The following is a 20,207-nucleotide window of genomic DNA, read 5'->3' as shown; positions in this document are numbered from 1 at the left end:
GCACAAATTTAACTGTTTCAACTTCACTGAAGCTTGGAGTATTCTTCAAAACTTTTTGTATTGCATCACACACCTTTTAGTCATTTGCAAGCAGTATACAAAAGCTTTACCACATATGACTGTTTCAACTGATGCTACCACTGCTCTAGAGGTTATATTTAAACCAGGAGTGCATGACCAAATTCTCTGAGGCAGTCAAACTTAGCAACTAGTCTAGGAATGTACATTTGCTAGGAAAAACAACTGTGTTATATTGAGTGAGGCAGCAGCAAGTAAATTTTAATAGCCTGAAGGCGGAATAAGAGCACAAGTCTAACAATTAAGAAGTAGACTGTCACTGGAATATTTCAATAGAAAAACGAGCAACTTAAGTAGCACACATAATGAAGCCTGTCAACAGCCTGAAATAGTTCTTAAAAATAGGAGTTCTTTAACTGAAATCCACTGCTTTGAAGGTACCACCCCAATGACCACAGCTCCAGAAGAACAAAAGGATGTCAGGAGCTCAGTTTGCTAACCAGGTTGTTACACAAATGACAAGCAATGAACCCAGTCTTACTATCCCCGCTCCTCTTCACAAGCAAGTGGGATATTGCTGTTACCCCTGTACAAAGAAATTATGTTGCATTCAGAAAAAAATGTGTGTCGTTGTTTTTGCCAGTCATCTGTAAAAGAACTGTGACAGAATTTAAGACAGTTTTTCAGCACATGAAGAATAATTAGTAATCCTAATGAGCAGATAAAGCAGGATATTCTCCTACCCTGACATCTGTATCTAGAGAAGTTTTTCAGTTGCTTGAAATGCCAATCTAAAACCTTCACTTTTACACAAAATATTAATGGTGCATGCTCTATTTATTTCTAAAAGTTAGTTGATAATCCATTCCAGATCTCCTTCCAGCATCTGCATACAAACAGTACTGCCAATATTTAGTTACTAAGAATGTTGAGATTTGGGGTTTATACACTGGAATGGCATAATAGAATTTGAAAACCTACATCAGTAACAATAAACACATGGTTTTATTTTCTAGCCAAACAATTAGAGTACTATTTGGAAGAGGAAAAGAGATAAAAAGAGAAAATGTCTTTTCTCCACCCTTACCCTTTGTCCTTTCAAAAATAAGGTACGTTGAAAGACAAAGTTGAGAAATGGAAAGGATTGCAAAGGAAGAGTAACAAAACAATCAAAGGTACGTATCTTCACCAAACCAAAACATCATGTTGTTCAAACATGAAAAAATGTCCTGAGCAGCTCAGGTAATAGCAAGCTTTTCTTGTACTGAAACTAGTAAGTTGTTTGGTTTTTTCCTATTAATGACATTGGACCAGCCTTTTCCTATCCCAGATTAACCTACTATTGATTTAGCCTCAAATCAGCTCATTATTTGGTTTCAAAAAAATATTCGAAACTCACCACTATGGATCCCAGAAAAGTAGTTCAGAAGTCTTGTAGAAACAAAAATAGCATTTTCTACACAAGTGTGTTTTATCAATTGACACCAAAGTCCTTTTTCAGATTTTGTGCTGAAGATAACCTTTTACACCCCTCCCGATCTCTCTTCCTGATATTAATTTTCAGCATATTCTTCACACACTGAAACTACTAGTTGGCTTATTGTTCTCCATAATTACTTACTTTGAAGTGGAATATATTTCTTGCTACAACAGATGAGACTACTACCTGAGGGAGATTGTTTTCTCCATTAGTGCGAATTCTCTGCTCAAAATTATAGTGGGCATGCAGAAAACTCTTGATTACTTCCTGTTCATAGTTTTCCAAGTCACGGTTTATTTGTACTGGAATCACAAATAGGCAAACCACTTCTCTCAAGTAACAGCATTTAGGAAACTAAGCAATGAAAAATAGCAGCAGTGTATGAAGCTAGATATTAAGTCATTTTATATAGGCATGAACAAATCACATGAGAAAGGCAGACTGGGATTTTTTGCTTTGTGGAGCTTTATCCTTGGAAGGATTTCTGTACACAGTAAAATTACAATGAACTTCAAGTGTGCCAAGATTTGTTAGAGTTCTTAAGCCACAAATTCCTTTTAAAACTAAAACTACAGTTATGTTCCCAATTGGAGGGAAATAGTGCCTCATATAGGAAAGGTTGTCTCCAATTACATTAAGAAAAAAAACATGCCAAACTACTGAAAGTCCTTACAGCTGTTTCAGGGTAAATGTGTTAAAAATACAGCAAGATTTCTAAAACAATGTATCAAAAGGCCAAAACAATCCCAAGTTTACAAAAAAAAAGAGCTTTTACTCTCTCATAATGCATGCTCACAGACTAATAGCTTTTGCTCCTTCTCTCTTGACTCCTAGAGGTCTGTTTCACCCAATCCCACTAGTTCAAGAGCAGTATTTTACCTGCACCCTGAAAGTCTAATCAATCTTTTCTGGTGCAGAAGAAAGATAAAGATATTATACAACATTTTTGCTGTCTTGAGTTGCTTTTTAACATAGAGAAAGTAGGTGATTGTTACAGTCCCAGTCCTTCCATTCTTCTGTCACCAGTAAGCAGGAGTTACACAACCCATTGAAATCAACAAAATAAGCAGTCAAATAAGGCATCTACCCACTTCAGATAAATGGAAGTATGACTCAAAGAATCAGACATAAGGTTGGATGAAGGCTTTTTAGATAAAAGCCTTCTTTCCTGTCCAACTAAACTTTCTACATATTTTTATAAAGCAGAAAAGACAGGAAAGAACAACTGACATGATACACAACTCAATAGATGTTCTATAAACCTTTCTGAATTAAAGAGTGTTCCCACAAAATACTGTTTTCTAGAAGACATTTAAACAGATAAAACTAGAAATCTGAATTGTCTCTCGAAGGAAGATCTGAGTTTCTTATTATTACTCTTACCTGATTCTGCTGGAGGGAATGAAAAAAAGCAACATGCTAGTTCCCCAGGCTTCTTTCTCCTCAAGGGCTGAGTGACAGCTTTGCCTCCTAACAAATGCTGTTATAGTTAGGTGATCTTTCTGCATCTTTTCCAGTGTTTAATAAGGATTGAAAGACAAAAATATTTCTTTGTCTTTCAGTGTTGCCAGGAATTTGTTTTGGCACAATGGAAAGACCCACAGATTTATTTTTAAACACCAGTTCCAAGTCACAGCTACCTGTTTACTTTATCCACTCTCTCCTGCAGATATTAAACACATACACACAATGTTGTGCCCTAGGTCTAAATATTATCAGCTGGCACTCCTCCACATAAATCTGCAGAAGTTGAGGTGTTGAGATGTCTGTTCCTCTTAAGCAAGGAGAGGACATAATGAGTTTTCTTTTCATTTCTCTCTTTTTTTTTAGAGAAATGTTTCTCCATTCACTTTCTTGATTTTTATCACTATTTTTGTTCGTTTGTTTTATTCAACACACACATCCTGATGGGATTCAGCATACAACTAACACTCTGTTGTTCTTCCCTTCTCAAATATCATGGAAAAGGAGACCCCTACGGCACAAGTTCTACAAGAGATCACAGATTTGTACTACTGACTAATCATGGCAGCACAACACAAAGGTCCTTAGGACAATTTTGTAGAACTTGTGCTACTATCACACCTATTGCATAAGAAATTGCTCAGAAAAATCACTGACACTGAAGAAATATCACCTTGCTACTGTCTTATAGGGAAAATAAAAAAGTATAATGTGTTCTCTTCTGAGTCAATTGTTAACTTGAGTGCATTATGCATAACAAATTTTACAATTATGAATTTTACAAGCAACCATTTAATGGTCCTATGAAATAATGAAGACTGATATTCAGTGTAAGAAGGTGATATATATTACTACAGCATTTGAGATCTATGGTCATGGACAAGGAATTCATTGTGCTATTTGCTCCACAGTAAAGACAGAACAAAATTTATTCCTACCAGGAGACATTATGACCCAAGACAAGAAATATATGGATTCATAGAGAAAGGAATTGAAATTAGTCATCATAAATGCCATTCATCTCAATACAAAGCACTGCTAAATTTTGGACTGAGGTTGATTTAAAGGTACTGAAAAAAAAAAATAATTCAAAGAGGATAATGAGTTCTACAGATACATATAGAAAATCTCTTCAGCCATAAGAAACAACATAAAAACCAGAGACCTAAAAGAACTAGACTGAAAATTAACAAACATATAGGTAGAGCAGAAAATATTCCAAAGGTGTTATTGAGTGAAGTAGTAACAAGCAGGATAGAATAGAATAAACCAGGTTGGAAGAGACCTTCAAGATCATCACATCCAACCCATCAACCAATCCAATCCACCTAAACAACTAAACCATGGCACCAAACACCCCATCAAGTCTCCTCCTGAACACCTCCAATGACGGCGACTCCACCACCTCCCCGGGCAGCCCATTCCAATGGGCAATCACTCTCTCTGTATAGAACTTCTTCCTAACATCCAACCTGAACCTCCCCTGGTGCAGCCTGAGACTGTGTCCTCTTGTTCTGGTACTGGCTGCCTGGGAGAACAGACCATCATCCGCCTATCTTCAACCTCCCTTCAGGTAGTTGTAGAGAGTGATAAGGTCACCCCTGAGTCTCCTCTTCTTCCTAACATCCAGTCTAAACCTCCCCTGGCGCAGCCTGAGACTGTGTCACCCTTAGCATTAAATATACCAGGAAATATGAATATACCAACTCAAGATCAACATCTGGGTATTCATACTATGGTATAGAAGCTGACCTGCTTGTAGATGTATTCTAACTTCTACCAAAGGTGGTATAGAAAGAGAAAAGACAACAGTGATGAAGGCCTACAAAGTCTTCAAAGGAAAAAACATAAAAGAGTAGGAACATGCAAAAAAACCTCTTGTATTAAAAAGGATCATAGGAGTCACAGAACAATTACTGAAGTCAGATACTACTAAGGCAGCAAAGGAGACTGTCACGATGAACGTTTGCATGCAGTTCCTGCTCCTGAAGTAGAATTCATTCAATTATTCAGACAACTCTGCAAGACCTTCTATTGGCACAGAAGTCAGGGTAGGTAATCTGGTATTTTTGATCAGCAAAAAAAGAAAAAACAAACCTATGTGTGAAAAAACTTAAAATAGTTTCATAATATGAATCAGTCTCAAGACTCATTTTTGATAGTTTCTGACACAAACCATGTAAGCTTCCAGTAAAGGTCTGAAATGTGACAGGCAATTACTTTAAGATGATAATTTTTATACTTTGATACTGAATACATCTATTCATGAATCCAATTGCAAAATCTCCACTTAGATAAGAAAGCTATTTCAATGTATTGGGCAAACAGCATTGCACAGCTTTGCTACTTTACTCATCAAGTTGCATTTTAAATATCCTGTTTATCATAAAATTAATATAAAGAAGATCCTTCATCAGTTTCAGTATTTCATAATTTGCCTATGAGATTTAAGCAAAGAAATACCACTCATAATGAAGTTGGAGTATATGTGAAACAAATGCTGGAAATACTGACAATCCTTTTCAGAGTACTTCCTGCTTCTCACACATGCAGTATGTTAAAATTCCCATCATGTCAAGTTGCATAAAGATATTTTCCATTAGAAGTAATCATAACAGCTTAAAACTCTTCTGTTTACTGAATTATATACTAATTATGCTCGTATTTTTACCTGTTGTCTGGATGATGTTTATAAGGAAACACTAAGTCACTACTTATTTAGGCATCTTTTAAAATGCCGTGGAAGATACAAGCCTTGCCCCTTTCTATAATCCCAGCATTCAGATCTCACAATTTTGGGGGGGGTGAGGAATAAATAAACGTAAAATGCTTGCAGTGTTCTATTCCATCTACAAAATACCAAACATTAGCATCTTTATTTCAAAGAAATATGGAAATATCCTCAAAATGTTACAAATAAAAAGAATCCCCTAGAAAGTGCACTTTTAGAATGCCTGTATTATCAGAACTGAAATCACACACCTGTGTTCAGATTTATTTCTATAATCCTGAAATACACAGATGGTTAAATGAAGAAATATAGATTAACTCAGTGTTTCTCCAATAAGACAGCTTCATTAAGAAGTGCTTTTAAGTTTAAAGCTTTTTCCTTCTGGAGTTTTAGACATTTCCATTTATATTACAACACAGTTCAAATTGGGCCAATTAGCACAATTATGCTTCTTTTTTTAGCCAAGTATTAGCGTTTAAGCACTATAAGTGCATCTATAGTCTCAGAGCAATCTCTACACAGTACCTTGACTGTTTTGTCATCCACAGATTTCTGAATACGTTGTCTAAGAGGTTTTGGAGAAGATCCATCTGATTGTACTGGAGATCTGTATTAAAAAGAGTTAATTATTTAGAGCACATAAAAGCAAATAGTTAAGAAAAATAATTACCATACCATGTTGCTCAGGAACAAGAAGGCAGCTATCTTCTCTCTCCAAGCTTTACTTTGTTACCTCCCTTCCTAAGTAACCACATGTACTGTGACAACTGAAGACAGCATAATGAAAACAGACCCACAGTTCTAATTTCTGATATCATTTTGCAGTATCTTTACAATATTCTGCAGCCACAATATTGTTATTTGTAATGCTGGTGTTGGGTTACAACTTACCCCCCCCCCCCCCGCCCCTTGAAGAGCACCTGGTTGACATCCAGAGTAATTCCCATTGTATTTACAAACTTTCCAATAGAAGTACTCAAACAAAATGCACCCTCCTATATTTTAGTATGTGAATAGTTACACACAATAATGAAAATTTTTTATGCATATAGTGCAAAAAAATTGATGCACAAGAGGATTTTTGGGTCTTCAAATATGAATGAATCTGTGCATCTGTAAATAATTACTTCTCTGCTTATGCTTATGGTATGCCAGTGTGCATGTGGGGACAGTTGTTTGTTTTTTTTTTTCAAAAATAGCTCATTTATTTTATTTATTTAGCTCATTTCATTCAAGTATTCCATAAATAAAATTCATTTTATTTAGCTCATTATTTACTTCAATTTGTCTGTGTCGCAAAATTTCTGCAGGACCTTGCAATGTTTCTGCTGTGTAAGTTGTCAAAGGAGTTCAGGAGGAGACTTGATAGGGTGCTGGGTTGCATGGTTTAGTGGATCAGGTGGTGTTGGAAGATAGGTTGGACACAATGATCTTGAAGGTATCTTCCAACCTGGTTTATTCTATGCTATTCTATTCTAAAATATGGAGCTTCAGCACACTCCAGCCTATACTGTTGTTCTGGTTCCTAAGTCCTCTTTGCAACCCACTATGGCAAAATTCTCAGCATCCCACTGTTCCAACAACTGATGATCCCTCAGGATAAGCGTCTGATTAAATCATCACCGCCCCTCCGGTGCATGAAAAGGTTAGTTTTTCAATGCCCACAAAAATGGGGTTTTGAGAGATTATTTTGTGTACCAGATCAACATAAGTATTCCTTAAGGAGAAGTAAATTTTGAAGGGTAATACCAACTGCCTTTAGAACAGGTAGATGATGGAAATGATATAAAAAAAGCCAGCAGCAAACAAAAAGTTGCCCCAAAGCCTGAATACCTGTTGAACCTGCAAAATCAGAGAGAACCCTTACCGCAAAAATTTTCAGCTGAAACATCTGAATGAGGTAAATGAAATTAAAGCACTCAATGGGCACTCTTATTCAGACAGAAGAGTTTTAAAAGCCATTTTAAATTAAAGAGTTACATATATATATATATATATGATCAAGATTTCTAGCTCTGAAGAGTAACAGTGTTTATTTCAGAACTCAGGTGGGCCTTGATTCCATTCACATAGAGCATTGATCTAAATCTGATTAAGCTCCTTTTCTTTCTGATAAAAGTCCAGCCACGGTCAGACTTATTAAATTAATGAAACCATTTAGACAGTAATGTAGGTCAATTTTCCTGAATCTGAAGTAATGGAAAAAGGAACTCTGATTTCAGTCTCTTATTTTAAGGTCGTTACATAATGAAATAGAAATTTATAGCTACAGCTACCACAGACTTTTTGAGAAATGAAAGAAATATTCAACAATATGGTGTTAGAAGCTGCCTTTTACATTAAGAATTATTACAAGTTTATTTAGAATTCTTTCTCCCCTCCCCCCCCAAGTTTTATTAGAATGCGCTTGTTCCTTTCGTAAAAAGCCAGACAGTAAATCTATTGGAAACCTTAAATTCTGACTTTTTAGGATCCTCCATCTTCCAGTTTTGTCCTTCCTTGCTGTAATACTCACAGCCTTAGCCCTGCACACACTGATAGTGTTGCTTTGGTGGGCTTTCATGTTAAAAGACTAACTACCACCAGCATACGAAACACCTTCCCCACTTTCCCTACCCTTTTCGTTGTAGATCATCTTTTATGTTAGGAAACCCAAAAACCCTACATGCATGCATGGAAATTAATAAGCAACAAGCCACACAGCCTCTGTCCTGATTAACAGATGCCCGAGTTACTACTAAATGCACCAAAAGCCGGGACAAACAGTAAGGGGTTTGAGCAGGTCCTTATGAAGACAACTTAATTATTCTGGAAAAAGAACTATTGGGGAATCAACCACTGTACTTCCAAGGATGCTTGTCTGGGAACTCAGGCTGCTATACTTGCCAGCAGGCCACCAGAGAGTTTTCTCTTTCCCCTCCCTTCTCTTTTGATTTTATTCTTCTCCAAAAGCAACTTTCAACACTAGATGCATGCCATTAGCTACAGACCGTACTAATAAATCTTCATGCATGTGAATTTGTTTCAGCGTCCTTCACACAGTACTATCCTGACTGGCTGATCATGATACAAAAAACTATTTAACTCTTTAAAGTTGTGTCCACAAAATAATTACTATCTAGAACAAAACCAGAATACAATGATAATTAAAAAAAATTCATGTGAGAGCTAAACAAAAGAGGGATCATCAAATTTAATAGCAAATTCATTAGCTACTAAACAGACACCATTTGAACTTAGGAGTTCTAACTCAACTTAAAAAATGAGTATTTAGGTGTGCTGCAGAAGACATTTCTTCATAGGTTTTGTGCAGCCCCAAAACATACTAGTTCAAAAACTCTGTATTGCAAAAATATCTTGAAGACATGGAAAATGTAAATGTGAAGGTAGAGTTTTTTTGAGTCTTGAGACTGTTCTAAAAATTGCTTTCCCCCTTTACACCTAACCTCACAAAAGACTGCACTTTGGTCATTCACTTTGTACAAGTAATATTGATGGTTTGTTAGCCACTTGTCCTTAAAAGCAAACCCAATACACACATAAGAAACATTCAAGTACTCACTTGAAGAGTGTTAAAACAGAGGTCATTCCAAGCAAGTTAGCGTTTTCATCGTCATATAATAGCTCTGCTTTGTTCTGGGTAGGAGGATTGACAGTTTCTTCATCCAGAAGAACTAGTAAGACCTTTACAGTATCTCTGCCACAATACACAGTGCCATGATTTATGGAATGCAGTTTTGGCTGAAAGTAAACAGAAGTAACATGTAACAGGAACAGTCAAATAGTGCATGTTCAAAAGCAAGCCATATCAGCACAAGGTGTGAGAGTCCCCTCCTTCCCTTTTACAGTGAGCATTTACAGGTAACCTGCACATGGGAAAATTTCTCTCTCATCCCATGCAATTAGTAGAGTTTAGATCACTGCCAGCTGGAGGTATGCACTGATGAGCAAGTCACAGATAAATAAACAAATCTGTGCTGAAACTATGCAGCAGAACTGAACATGTATTTTCTCATAACCAATTTGTGTATTGTGAGGTACACAAACACATTCTGGTGAAGTTCAACTCCTCTAACTGAATCTGCTAAAGCCGTTGGTTAAAAGTGAGATTTCCATCGAGATTTGAAAACAGAGGTTCTTGGCACAATCTGTTGTTTGGAACAAGATGAATTCCTCACGATTTTCCGCAAGAATAAAGAATTCCTTAAAGAAAATAATAATCCACATCTGGAAGTGCTCAATAGTACAGTCAGCAGTAAAGATGTAGAACTCCATAGCCACTATGGGACTGCAAAGAATTGCAAGTTTGCTATACTTTTCCTTAAAAGTACTAGGAAATCCATAGAGAAATTTAGTGCTTAATACACAGTAGTAGGTTTGAAAAACTATAGGCTTTCTATTTACCAATACACAGAAACATTGTGTAGCCTGACTTTGTTCAGAAGGGCAGGACAAGCAATGAACTACATTTATCTAATCAGTTAACTGCTTTTAAATACAGTCTTGAAAAGATAAAATTCTATCTCTCTCTCTATTTCATTACACCAATTAGCGTATGTAGCTTTCAAGAAACCATAGCAACAGATGTCAGTCAGTTACTATAAGTTATAATCAATAGCTAGAAATAGCAATTACAGAAATGGTTGTTACTTGGCTTTACAGAATTGGCCTATTTCAGTACCATTCAATTTCCTCAAAATGTATTTTGAACCTCTTCAGTCATTACATCACCACATCATAGATTTTTATAGAATGTCATGTGTGCCACAGTAAATTTGCCTTAATAAGAAGTGTATGAATTTGGCATCATCTTGACTGATTATACACAAAGGGGGAAAAAAAAAACCAAAACAAACACAAACCAAAACAACAAACCCACAAACAAAACCCCACACAGCTTTAGAATATAACATTACTTCCTAACTACCACAAAGCTGATCTTCAGAAATCTCATGTGCTACAACAACAGTGACTTGTACTAACCATGGACCAAAATTCTATTGTCCAAGGCACAAGAACCTTAGGCAAGACAACACTCCTTACCATGAGAATCTTGCTTATTAGTAACCTTAAAATCATGATTCAGATTAGTTTTTCAGGAAAACACATGATCAGTCTTTCAAGTGTAGTGACTATCAGCTAGTCAGGACTATTCTGGTTACTTCTGCAAACACCATCCAGATTCTATTTACAGTAGCAATTTTCTCCAGAAGAAATTAATCACCGTTCCTATTAGTCACTCATGAAGGCTTCAACACTGAAATTACAGAATCATTGTGGTTGGAAAAGTCCTTTAAGATCAAGTCCAACCATTATCTAACTCTACCAGGGCCACTATTACACCATACCCTTGAGCACCATACCTAAACATCTTTTTAAGTACATCCAGAGATGGCAATTCAACCTCTTCCCAGGGCAGCTTGTTCCAGTCTTTAAAAACCCTTTCAGTAGAGAAGCTTTTCCTGTTATGTAACCTAAACCTCCTCTGGCATAACTTGATGCCATTTCCTCTGCTCCTATCAGCTGTGACTTGTGAGGAGAGACCATCACCCACCTCTCTACAAACTCCTTTCAGGTAGTTGTAGAGAGCAAGAATGTCTCCCACCTTCAGCCTTCTCAGCCACTCTTCATAAGACTTATTCTCAAGACCCTTTACCAGTTTCATTGCCCTCAGCACCTCAGTTTCTCTTACACTGCATGCCCAAAACCACAGTACTCAAGGCATGGCCTCACCAGTGCCAAGTACCATGGGACAATCACCCCTCTCACTCTGCTGATACATGCCCAGCCTGCCTCAATTCCTTTGTCCTTCAGGATGGTCTTTCCAAGGGACTCTACCAATCAGTTGCCTGAACAGGCCAAAGTATTGTTTCCTGCTGCACAAAGTAATAAATTTTCCTGGAACTCTAAATTCTTATAAACCAGGTATTTGCAGGAAAACTGAGCAACAATGGAAGAAAACTACTAGTGCCAAGACAAAACCAAATGTTTTTCTAACAAAGTCATTTGCAGGTAAATTTGATGAGAAAGCAGCCTTCACAAGAACCAGTGGAGATGTTTTCAGCTCCACAGTTAAGATAATAGTTTATGTTTCAACTCAAAGAAATTACTCAATCTTTTATGTATTAAAAAAAAACCAACAACTTAAGATCCTAGCAAAACCAGAACTTATTCTAAATATAGAACAGCTTCCCTGAAAAGTTATAGCATTAGAATTTGCAAGTTTCTTCATAAAGTTAAAAAAAAAAAATATTAAAAAAATAAAAGAAAAATGAGCTTTATGTGAAACAACACAGAGTCATAATCTTTGCTGCCCTGAGATCTAATGAAATGATAAATATGTTCTCCTTCTATGCAACTCAAATTCTTTTGGAAAACTTATGGTTTATTTTGCTTGTTTTTTTAATGGTAACCTACCCTCTACATGATTAGTAAAATAGTCTACCACAACAAGCTTTAGTTTTTAGAAGAGAAGACTCCAGGGGAAACTTATAGCTACCTTCCAGTACCTGAAGGGATCCTACACGAAGACTGAGGGGGACTTTTCTTACGGGTGTCTATGGACAGGATAAAGGGGAATGGTTTTAAGCTGAGGAAAAGCAGGTTCAGACTGGATCTTAGGAAGAAGTTCTTCAGTATAAAGGTGGTGAGACTGCAGTAGGCTGTCCAGGGACATTGGGGATACCTCCTCTGTGAAGGTGTTCAGTGCCAGGCTAGATGAGGCCTTTAGCAGCCAAGTCAAGAGGCGTTCCTGCCCATGGTGGGGAGGTTGAAGTAGATGATCTCTAAGGTCCCTTCCAACCTAAGCCATTCCATGATCATCTTATCATGATTACGTTGGAAGCTCCACTAAAATATGCATTTTGACATCAGTCTCTTAACACTTGTCTAAGCTCTATTTTCCACACCACACCTGTGAAAGAGTCACATATTAGGGAATTATCAATAAAATATACATTCATCACACAATCTTCACAAACTGTATTTACATCAACAAAAATAATTCCCCACACCAAATTCAAAACAGCATCATCACATCACCAGAGGCAGGCATTTTACACACACTCCATTACTCATCCCTTTGCCATCATTACAAATCATTACAATTCCCAACACTTATTCCACTTGCTGGCAACATTCAGTCCACATTTTGCACATTAGCTCTTTCAATTACTGTAATTATCTCTAACTCCATATTTCACCTTGGTTTGAGCTTCTTTCATATTTGACTTTATCCTCAGAAGAATTTGATGATGAGCCTATTAAAACCAGTGCATTTTAATCACAATTGCCAATACACCTCAAATTCTTAATTCCATTTTCCTGAGGTACTTTTTGTTTGGAAATTTGCTGCAGCTTTGCCGCCTTGAAATTAGTGGCAAACCTAAGAGTTATAAATATTTACATCTGTAACAACTGCATAAATAAGTTGTGAAGAGTGGTTTGTTTACAATTTTGAGGTAAGAAGTTTAAGTAAATCAGCTTTTTTTAATCCACTCTGTAATCCTTAGGTATAAATCTTTCAACAAGTTTAAAACCACAGTGTAGAGGAAAGGACAATCACTTGTATTGTTATGAAAAGATAACACTCTATATAAAGTCCTTTAAAACATAAAAAAAGGAAACAAAACAGGCAAAAGACATTTGCTTTCTTGTAAAGCTAAATAATAAGAACAAAAAATCCCATTACCCGTGCTGGACTGACTCCAGTAGTGCTGGCAGTCAAGACTTCCTGCTGTGAATCGATAATATTTTTAATCTTCAAATCCAAATCTTCTACAACTTCCTCTACTGCCTTACAGAAAGGATCCCCATTGCTTCGGCCTTTTATCAAATGCATCTTCACTGTTGACAGAATTCGCCCACCTGCGATTCTGAAAATAGGCACAGGGTCATCTCCACATTAATCTTGGCAGTGCTTTAGTATACCTATTAGCGTTGAACATAGCCAGTCTTCACAGTTAAGCAAAACTCTTCAGAGAACAGCTTTGATCTTTTAAATCAAACAGCAGTATAGAAGTATTGTCAAACATAAAAGCTGGCTTAAAAAAAAAAAAATATATAATAAAGCAATATTGTAAGAAAAGGTAATGTATTCAGCATTTAGCAATACTCTGAGCTGCAACACAAAACTAATTTCTCCATAGAAGTCTGGGAAAAAAAGTACTTCCTTTAAAGTTACAGTTATTGTTTTGCTCATCTGCTGTTACATATAAGCAAAATGTTTCACTGGAAAATGCATCACAATTTAACAGCCTATTAGATTTTTTGAGACTTTTGTGTATCACAAAAGTGATACAGTAATACATGCTTAGTAAAATATTCCACCACAACAAGCACCACTAAAACACGCATTTTGACATCACTCTTAACACTTGTCTAAGCTCCATTTTCCATTTTGTGTATCACAAAAGTTATACAGTGATACATGCTTAGTAAAATATCCCACCACAACAAGCTCCACCAAAATACGCATTTTAACATCACTCTTAACACTTGTCTAAGCTCCATTTTCCATTTTGTGTACCACAAAAGTGCTTCTGCTTTCAATTTGATTTAAATAGATAGTAATTAGACTAGATCAACAACACTGTTTGCCATAAAGGCACACACTACCAATCTCTTTTTCATCAGCTATCAAAAATGCCTACAGAAAAGATCTTAGCTGTTTAATTTTGTACCCTGAGGTATAAAACAAATTAAATCAATATCAATTCTTGAAGAATCACAAGAAAAGCCAAATATCTTGTGTCCCCAAAATGGCTACAGGGACTGAGGTTCTTGTGACATTATGCCTTGATTTACCTGGTGAATGAGAAAAAAAGCAGTTACAATTATGAAAATTCCACTGACCATTTATAAGTGCATCTTTTCACACAAGAGTTTGAAGTGCTGTCCTGAACAATGTTGCTCTGAATTACCAAAATAACAAAGCTTATAACACTTGTGATCATAATCCACGATAAGAATGGAAAAAATCCAAGGTAAGGAGTGAATTGCTCATTTTTCAAGTGTAATGTGTGGTGGATTGGATGCAAAAGCCACATGGGAGGCATGAAGGACGGAATTGGTAACTATGAACCACTACCATGAACTGTGACTGTGAATAAGGTTCAGTAAGTTACATAGAGCATCACAGATCTTCTCTCACAGATCACAAAAAGATGTACTGAGACAGAAAACATCTTGACTATTTTAATAAAGATTTAATGAAAGATAGAACAAACACCTTGAGTTAAAAACATGGTAATTTTATCGAGTACCTGCACAAAACATTAAGTCAAAGACCAATGTTTTACTATTGGACGAGTCTGGGTAAATAAATAAAGCGTTACAAGAAACAGCCCTCCTACATCACAATGCAGCTCTTCTCAGAGCTTTTTGACATTACATGCTCTTTGGAAAAGTTATTAGTAATTTTCCATCAGTAGTCTCAGAACATGAATGTAACTCACAGACTGAAAAAGTTGATTATAATCAAGGTGGCTCAGTTGGTAGCGCAGCAGACCCTTAATGGGAAAGTCGTGAGTTCAAGCCTGCAGTGGGCAGTAGTGTCCTCCCTACTCTAGTCATGAGGTCTGTGGTGACAGGTTGGACTCGATGATCTTTGAGGTCCCTTCCAACCTTAGGAATACTGAATTTCACTCACACCACCAAGCAATTGTTTATCTATTTCTTAATACCACTTGTATAAAAAAGGACTTCATTATTTCCCTGGGGCATTTTGTCTTCGATGTTATTCTTTCTGCTTTATTTTACTCAAAATTTTCAGAGTGTGGCAGTTATTATTTTACCTTTGGCTATAATTTACAGGGGAGTTGTAAATGTCTTCCCTCCCCTCTTACTTTTTCCATGTACACAGTTATTTTCACCTTTCAATGGAAGCCATAACATGCAATAAGAAAGAAAGAAAATCTAAGCAAGAGTCATAAAAACCCCATTCTTTAAAAACTCCACCTGATTCCCAAGAAAACTAAGCAGAACTTTGGATTCAGAAAATACCCTGAACTTCAACTGGAGATAGAGACAGCACTCAAGAGAAGTATCATTTTTTTTTTCCTCTTTTCTTACAAGGCATGTGTTTATTTCCAGTATCATAGTCAAGATGCTGTGCTTGTGGACCTTTCTTTTGAAGTCGCACAGTCGTATTTCATACCCTTAAAGTAACGTAGGTTCTCTGTGGTGGAAGTAGTAACTCAAAAAGTTAAGCAAAAACACGTACAAAAACCCCACCGCAACCCCAGGCTTCCAGTCACCATGGTTTTGACTGAAAAACCAAAAAAATCAACCCAACAAAATGAAAAACAAAATAAAATTCACTAAAGCTAGATATGCTTACGATGCTAAGTTCAGTTATGAGATTGATTTCCTGACAGATTTTTTGTTTTGTTTTATGAAGCCTAAGTATGCTAGCCAAGAGTAGCAAAAGCAAAAAGAGCAATTTTGCTCCTTCTGAACTCCTGCTCTAAGAAGTCTTCCTTTGCAGTCAATCTGCTTCACTGAGTTGCAATACTTCATCTTCACGTTCCAATTAACCGGCAACTTCTTTTCCCAGACTTTAAGAAACACTAGCCACTTTCCTGCAACATCTAATAAAATTTGATAGGACAGCCAAACTTCACAGAATTTTAGGTTGCTAAATTCTGTGTCTAACAGCATAACAGCAGTATTGCTGAGACTTTACCCTTTATTTTTTCAATTCCCACCCCCTCGCCCCCCAAAGAGCTAGGTTTATAGTCCAAATCAAAGAAGAAATGCAACATGTTGAGCACCACCTAATATAAGTCTATCTAGCTCTGGCACCAATAGCTTTAACAAAATGACCCTGTATTTATTCACACACCCTGATCTCAGGGTACCCATGGTGGAATGATGATGCAAATCATGGATCTTCCAAAAATTCAAAGCAATGGTAATGGCTTTAGTACTCCAAATGGTACAGGCAAGAGAGAGATGATGATTAATTTTTCATCTTCCTACTTGCCCTAAAGGAATACCTTACAAATTGAAATAAAGGTATATTTTGTACACATTAAATTCTGACGATGAAATTTACAATTCTAGTTGAGAGCAGCTCCATCAAATGAAACTCTGTGTCTACACTCATATAAAACAAACAGGCAGAGCTAGGCAAGAATAAGATTTGAGTCAGAGGAAAACTAGTTTGTTTATATTGTTTCCTGTTAAAATACAGGAAGGGAACTGGGCCAAAGACCTTGCTGTTTTGGCTTATTCTGGCTGAACAAGACTCCTGTAAATAACTGAAAACCTGAAGCTAACTTAAAACAGGGTTTTTTGGCTTTTTTCCAGGCCAAAATCAAGTTTTTCCACACAATTCTCATCTTTAACTTGTACAGATTGAAGATTATTCAATTTACATCTGATTTGAAGGCTAGCTTCAATATTTAAATCTCTGCAAAGCACAAGATTTTAACACCATGTATGCAATTAACCAAAAGAAAAGTCACCATGTCAAGTCTCTGCACAGAGGTCAAGAACCATCCTGATCTTAGAAAGGATAATAACAAAAAATTTAAATAAATAAATAAATAAATAAATAAATAGTGGTCTATCTGTGCTCCAAAACTCACAGTTCAGTATAACCACAAGGGAAGGAAAAGTTCAGGGGTGAGACATTTTAAATAAATAAATAAATCACTCCATGCAGTTTGTCAAGAGGTAAGGGAAAAAAACACTACTGAAGAAAAGCTCTGTCTCAGAGACGCTTACAAGAACTGCGGCCAAGGCCCCTGATGCATTTTTCTGAACTTTGTTATTTCCCTTAGCCCTAAACTGGCACTTTCCAAAATAATACCCTCAAATGAGAAAAATACTGTGCTGACCCTGGAAATCCAAGACAAACAACAGGTGAAGGGATTGACTGAAGTTGTCTTTGCAAGCCAGGTTCAGTCCTTTCTGTCTCTCTTGAAGTTATTTATATCATTGTAATTTCCATACGTATACAAGTATTCACACTGGAAGAAAAATGATTATACATACAGTACCAGGCATCAGTTAATGAATCAGTTAATAATCATGTCCTTAATTTAAGTGTGATGCTCTGTATTTGACTCAATTCTCTTGTAGATTTTTTGGGGGGGGGGGGGGAGGGGAAGGGGGGAGGAAATCAAATCATGATGAAAACATGTTCTATGTTTATTTTCTTGCTTCTCCTACCTAATGCCAACTAAGGATATTTGCTATTAGAAGTAGAGTTCATTCAATCTCTTTTTCTCCCCATTTTGCTGCTTCTTTTCCAGGAAAAAGTTCCAGTTCCCCATCAGATATACACAGTACTAACTGGAGCAAAGAAAAGTTTATATAAATTCTAGCTGAAGTATGAATAAACAGGTCAAGACATAAAATGCTGATCTAATGTGTGTGGATTAGTATTGAAGCACTATACCACAGCTTATGCCATTTTACACCAGGATTATGATATAACAGAGTAAGTTATGGTGTGAGGTTTGTTTTATTAGCCTTGAACGTGGTTATAAAATATGGAATCCACCTCATTCGTGCTACTTCATGAATAGTTCAAAGCTTACTATATAAAGTCCTAACTGACCAAGTCTAGCAGATTCAAAACTATAGAATGAAACTATAAATTAATTCACAATAAATCCAACAATTTTAGTAAAAGCAATCAACTAAGTTACCTGAGCAGTCTCAGATTTACTAGTATGATTTATTTGTTAATTAGGATTAATAAGGTTAAACAAAACCATGAAGATATAATGAATACATGATAAAAATACAACTTGGATTTTTAGGGGGGAATTTTAGTTGGGTTTTGTGGGTTTGTTTATTTTTGTGTTTGTGGGGATCTGGGGTTTTTTTGGTGGTTGGGATTGGGGTTTTATTGGTTTTGTTTGTTGGAGTTTTGGGTGTGGGGTGCTTTGGGGGGTTTTGTTTGGTTGGTTTTGTACCTGTCTAGTAATCATGTCTGCTAACAAGCTTCCTTTTCTGTTTTACTCAGATCAGAGGTTGCTGACACTAAGCATTCTTGACTAAAATGCCTCAGTCTCACACAATGGTCTTTTAGTCATACTGAAGGAGGACTTATCAAATCCAGTTAGCAGTGTACAGTTACCACTATGGCAGATGTTGTAAGATAGAATTATTTACAAAAATGCCAGTAAACTTCTGTAGTGATTTTCTATTCACAGTCATATGCAACAATATTTCTTTGTTCAAAATGTAGGAACTGAAGGAATCCTAGGAAACCTGCTTTTGTCTTTACCTGTGATAGAAAAAAGCAAAGAAAATCCAGAGTAATTATAAATGTGGAAAAAAAACCCTAACCCTTTAGAAATAACCACCTTCCACTCCACTGCTGAGCAGGGAATATTCTGACACACAAGCCTGGATCCAACAATACAGTGGTGATCTTCCACTGAATGCACTCCCAAGTCCAAATGTGTCACCAGCATGTCTGCCCAGCAACCCACCGTTAAGTCCATAGCAGAATAGATCTAGAACCCATCACCCTTTCCATTATTTGATGGCCTGCACTATTTTTCATTTGCTGCAGCAGCTAGAAAGGGTCCAAAAACCACTACCATGTTCCATTACACAGTCTCAGTTTACATTCCTAGTTCCTTCCCACAAAAGCCAGGACTGCTGGTCAGGACAGAGGAAAGCATGTGACTGCAAAACTAAGGACTCTGTTCATGCATCTCAGACAACTGAACTAAGGCTTATGTGGCAGGCTCCAAGTGTTCAGAGTTTTAGAGACAATGTTCAGTTAGCCTTGTTTTTTAATTAACAAACACCCAAACATTTTCCTCAAAAAGGAGGAACATCTTCAGTATGAAACAGTACTAAAAGGAATAGATAGTGCATGTGGGATTCATCTCACTTGAACCATGCACAGAAAAAATAGATGTCCACACGAAGATAAAATTAATAACATGCCAAAAATGCTTTGGTGGCCTCAGTGCTGCTAAAGGGAGTTTAAAAAAAAAAAAATAAACAAAACCAAGCAACTACAAACAAAACTATGATGTAAAACTGTCTGTAAACTAGGCATTGATAAATCATATGTCACTGATTGCTTCTACTAAAAATTTTCTCAGATCTTGTGCCTGTTTGAACCCTTTTGACTTGCATCATCTGTGTCCCAATCATCAAACCATCTATTTCTTATGCTGAGGTAACTGGGTTATAAGAAACTAATTGCAAGCCTTATCTGATTTGTTTCTACAGAGATTATGACATAGACAAGCTCTTCCTAAATACTAAATAATAACAATAAACCAGGTTGGAAGAGACCTTCAAGATCATCACATCCAACCTATCAACCAATCCAACCCACCTAAACAACTAAACCATGGCACCAAACACCCCATCAAGTCTCCTCCTGAACACCTCCAATGATGGTGATTCCACCACCTCCCCAGGCAGCCCATTCCAATGGCCAATCACTCTCTCTGTATAGAATTTCTTCCTAACATCCAACCTAAACCTCCCCTGGCGCAGCCTGAGTCTGTGTCCTCTTGTTCTGGTACTGGC

General features: G+C 36.7%; 1 protein-coding gene across 2 annotated transcripts in view; it reads right to left on the bottom strand.

Moving 5' to 3' along the window:
* PARPBP (PARP1 binding protein) overlaps positions 1–20,207 on the bottom strand; it is a 39,488-nt gene that overhangs the window by 6,269 nt on the left and 13,012 nt on the right. Inside the window, exons 7-9 of one of the 2 annotated variants that reach the window (XM_068142258.1) lie at positions 13,384–13,567; positions 9,256–9,434; positions 6,219–6,300 (exon numbers count right to left, since the gene is read on the bottom strand). In XM_068142258.1, the coding sequence (XP_067998359.1) occupies positions 6,219–6,300; positions 9,256–9,434; positions 13,384–13,567 (445 nt within the window). Of the gene's footprint in view, positions 1–6,218; positions 6,301–9,255; positions 9,435–13,383; positions 13,568–20,207 lie in introns of those variants that run through there. The other variant, XM_068142259.1, reaches the window with a different exon arrangement.

The sequence above is a fragment of the Melanerpes formicivorus genome, unplaced genomic scaffold, assembly GCF_026170545.1.
Source record: "Melanerpes formicivorus ecotype bairdi unplaced genomic scaffold, bMelFor1.0.p_v2 SCAF_8, whole genome shotgun sequence".
NCBI classification, from domain to species: Eukaryota; Metazoa; Chordata; class Aves; order Piciformes; family Picidae; genus Melanerpes; species Melanerpes formicivorus.
The sequence above is the reverse complement of the archived record's forward strand: the minus strand, read 5'-3'. Positions and strand labels throughout refer to the sequence as shown.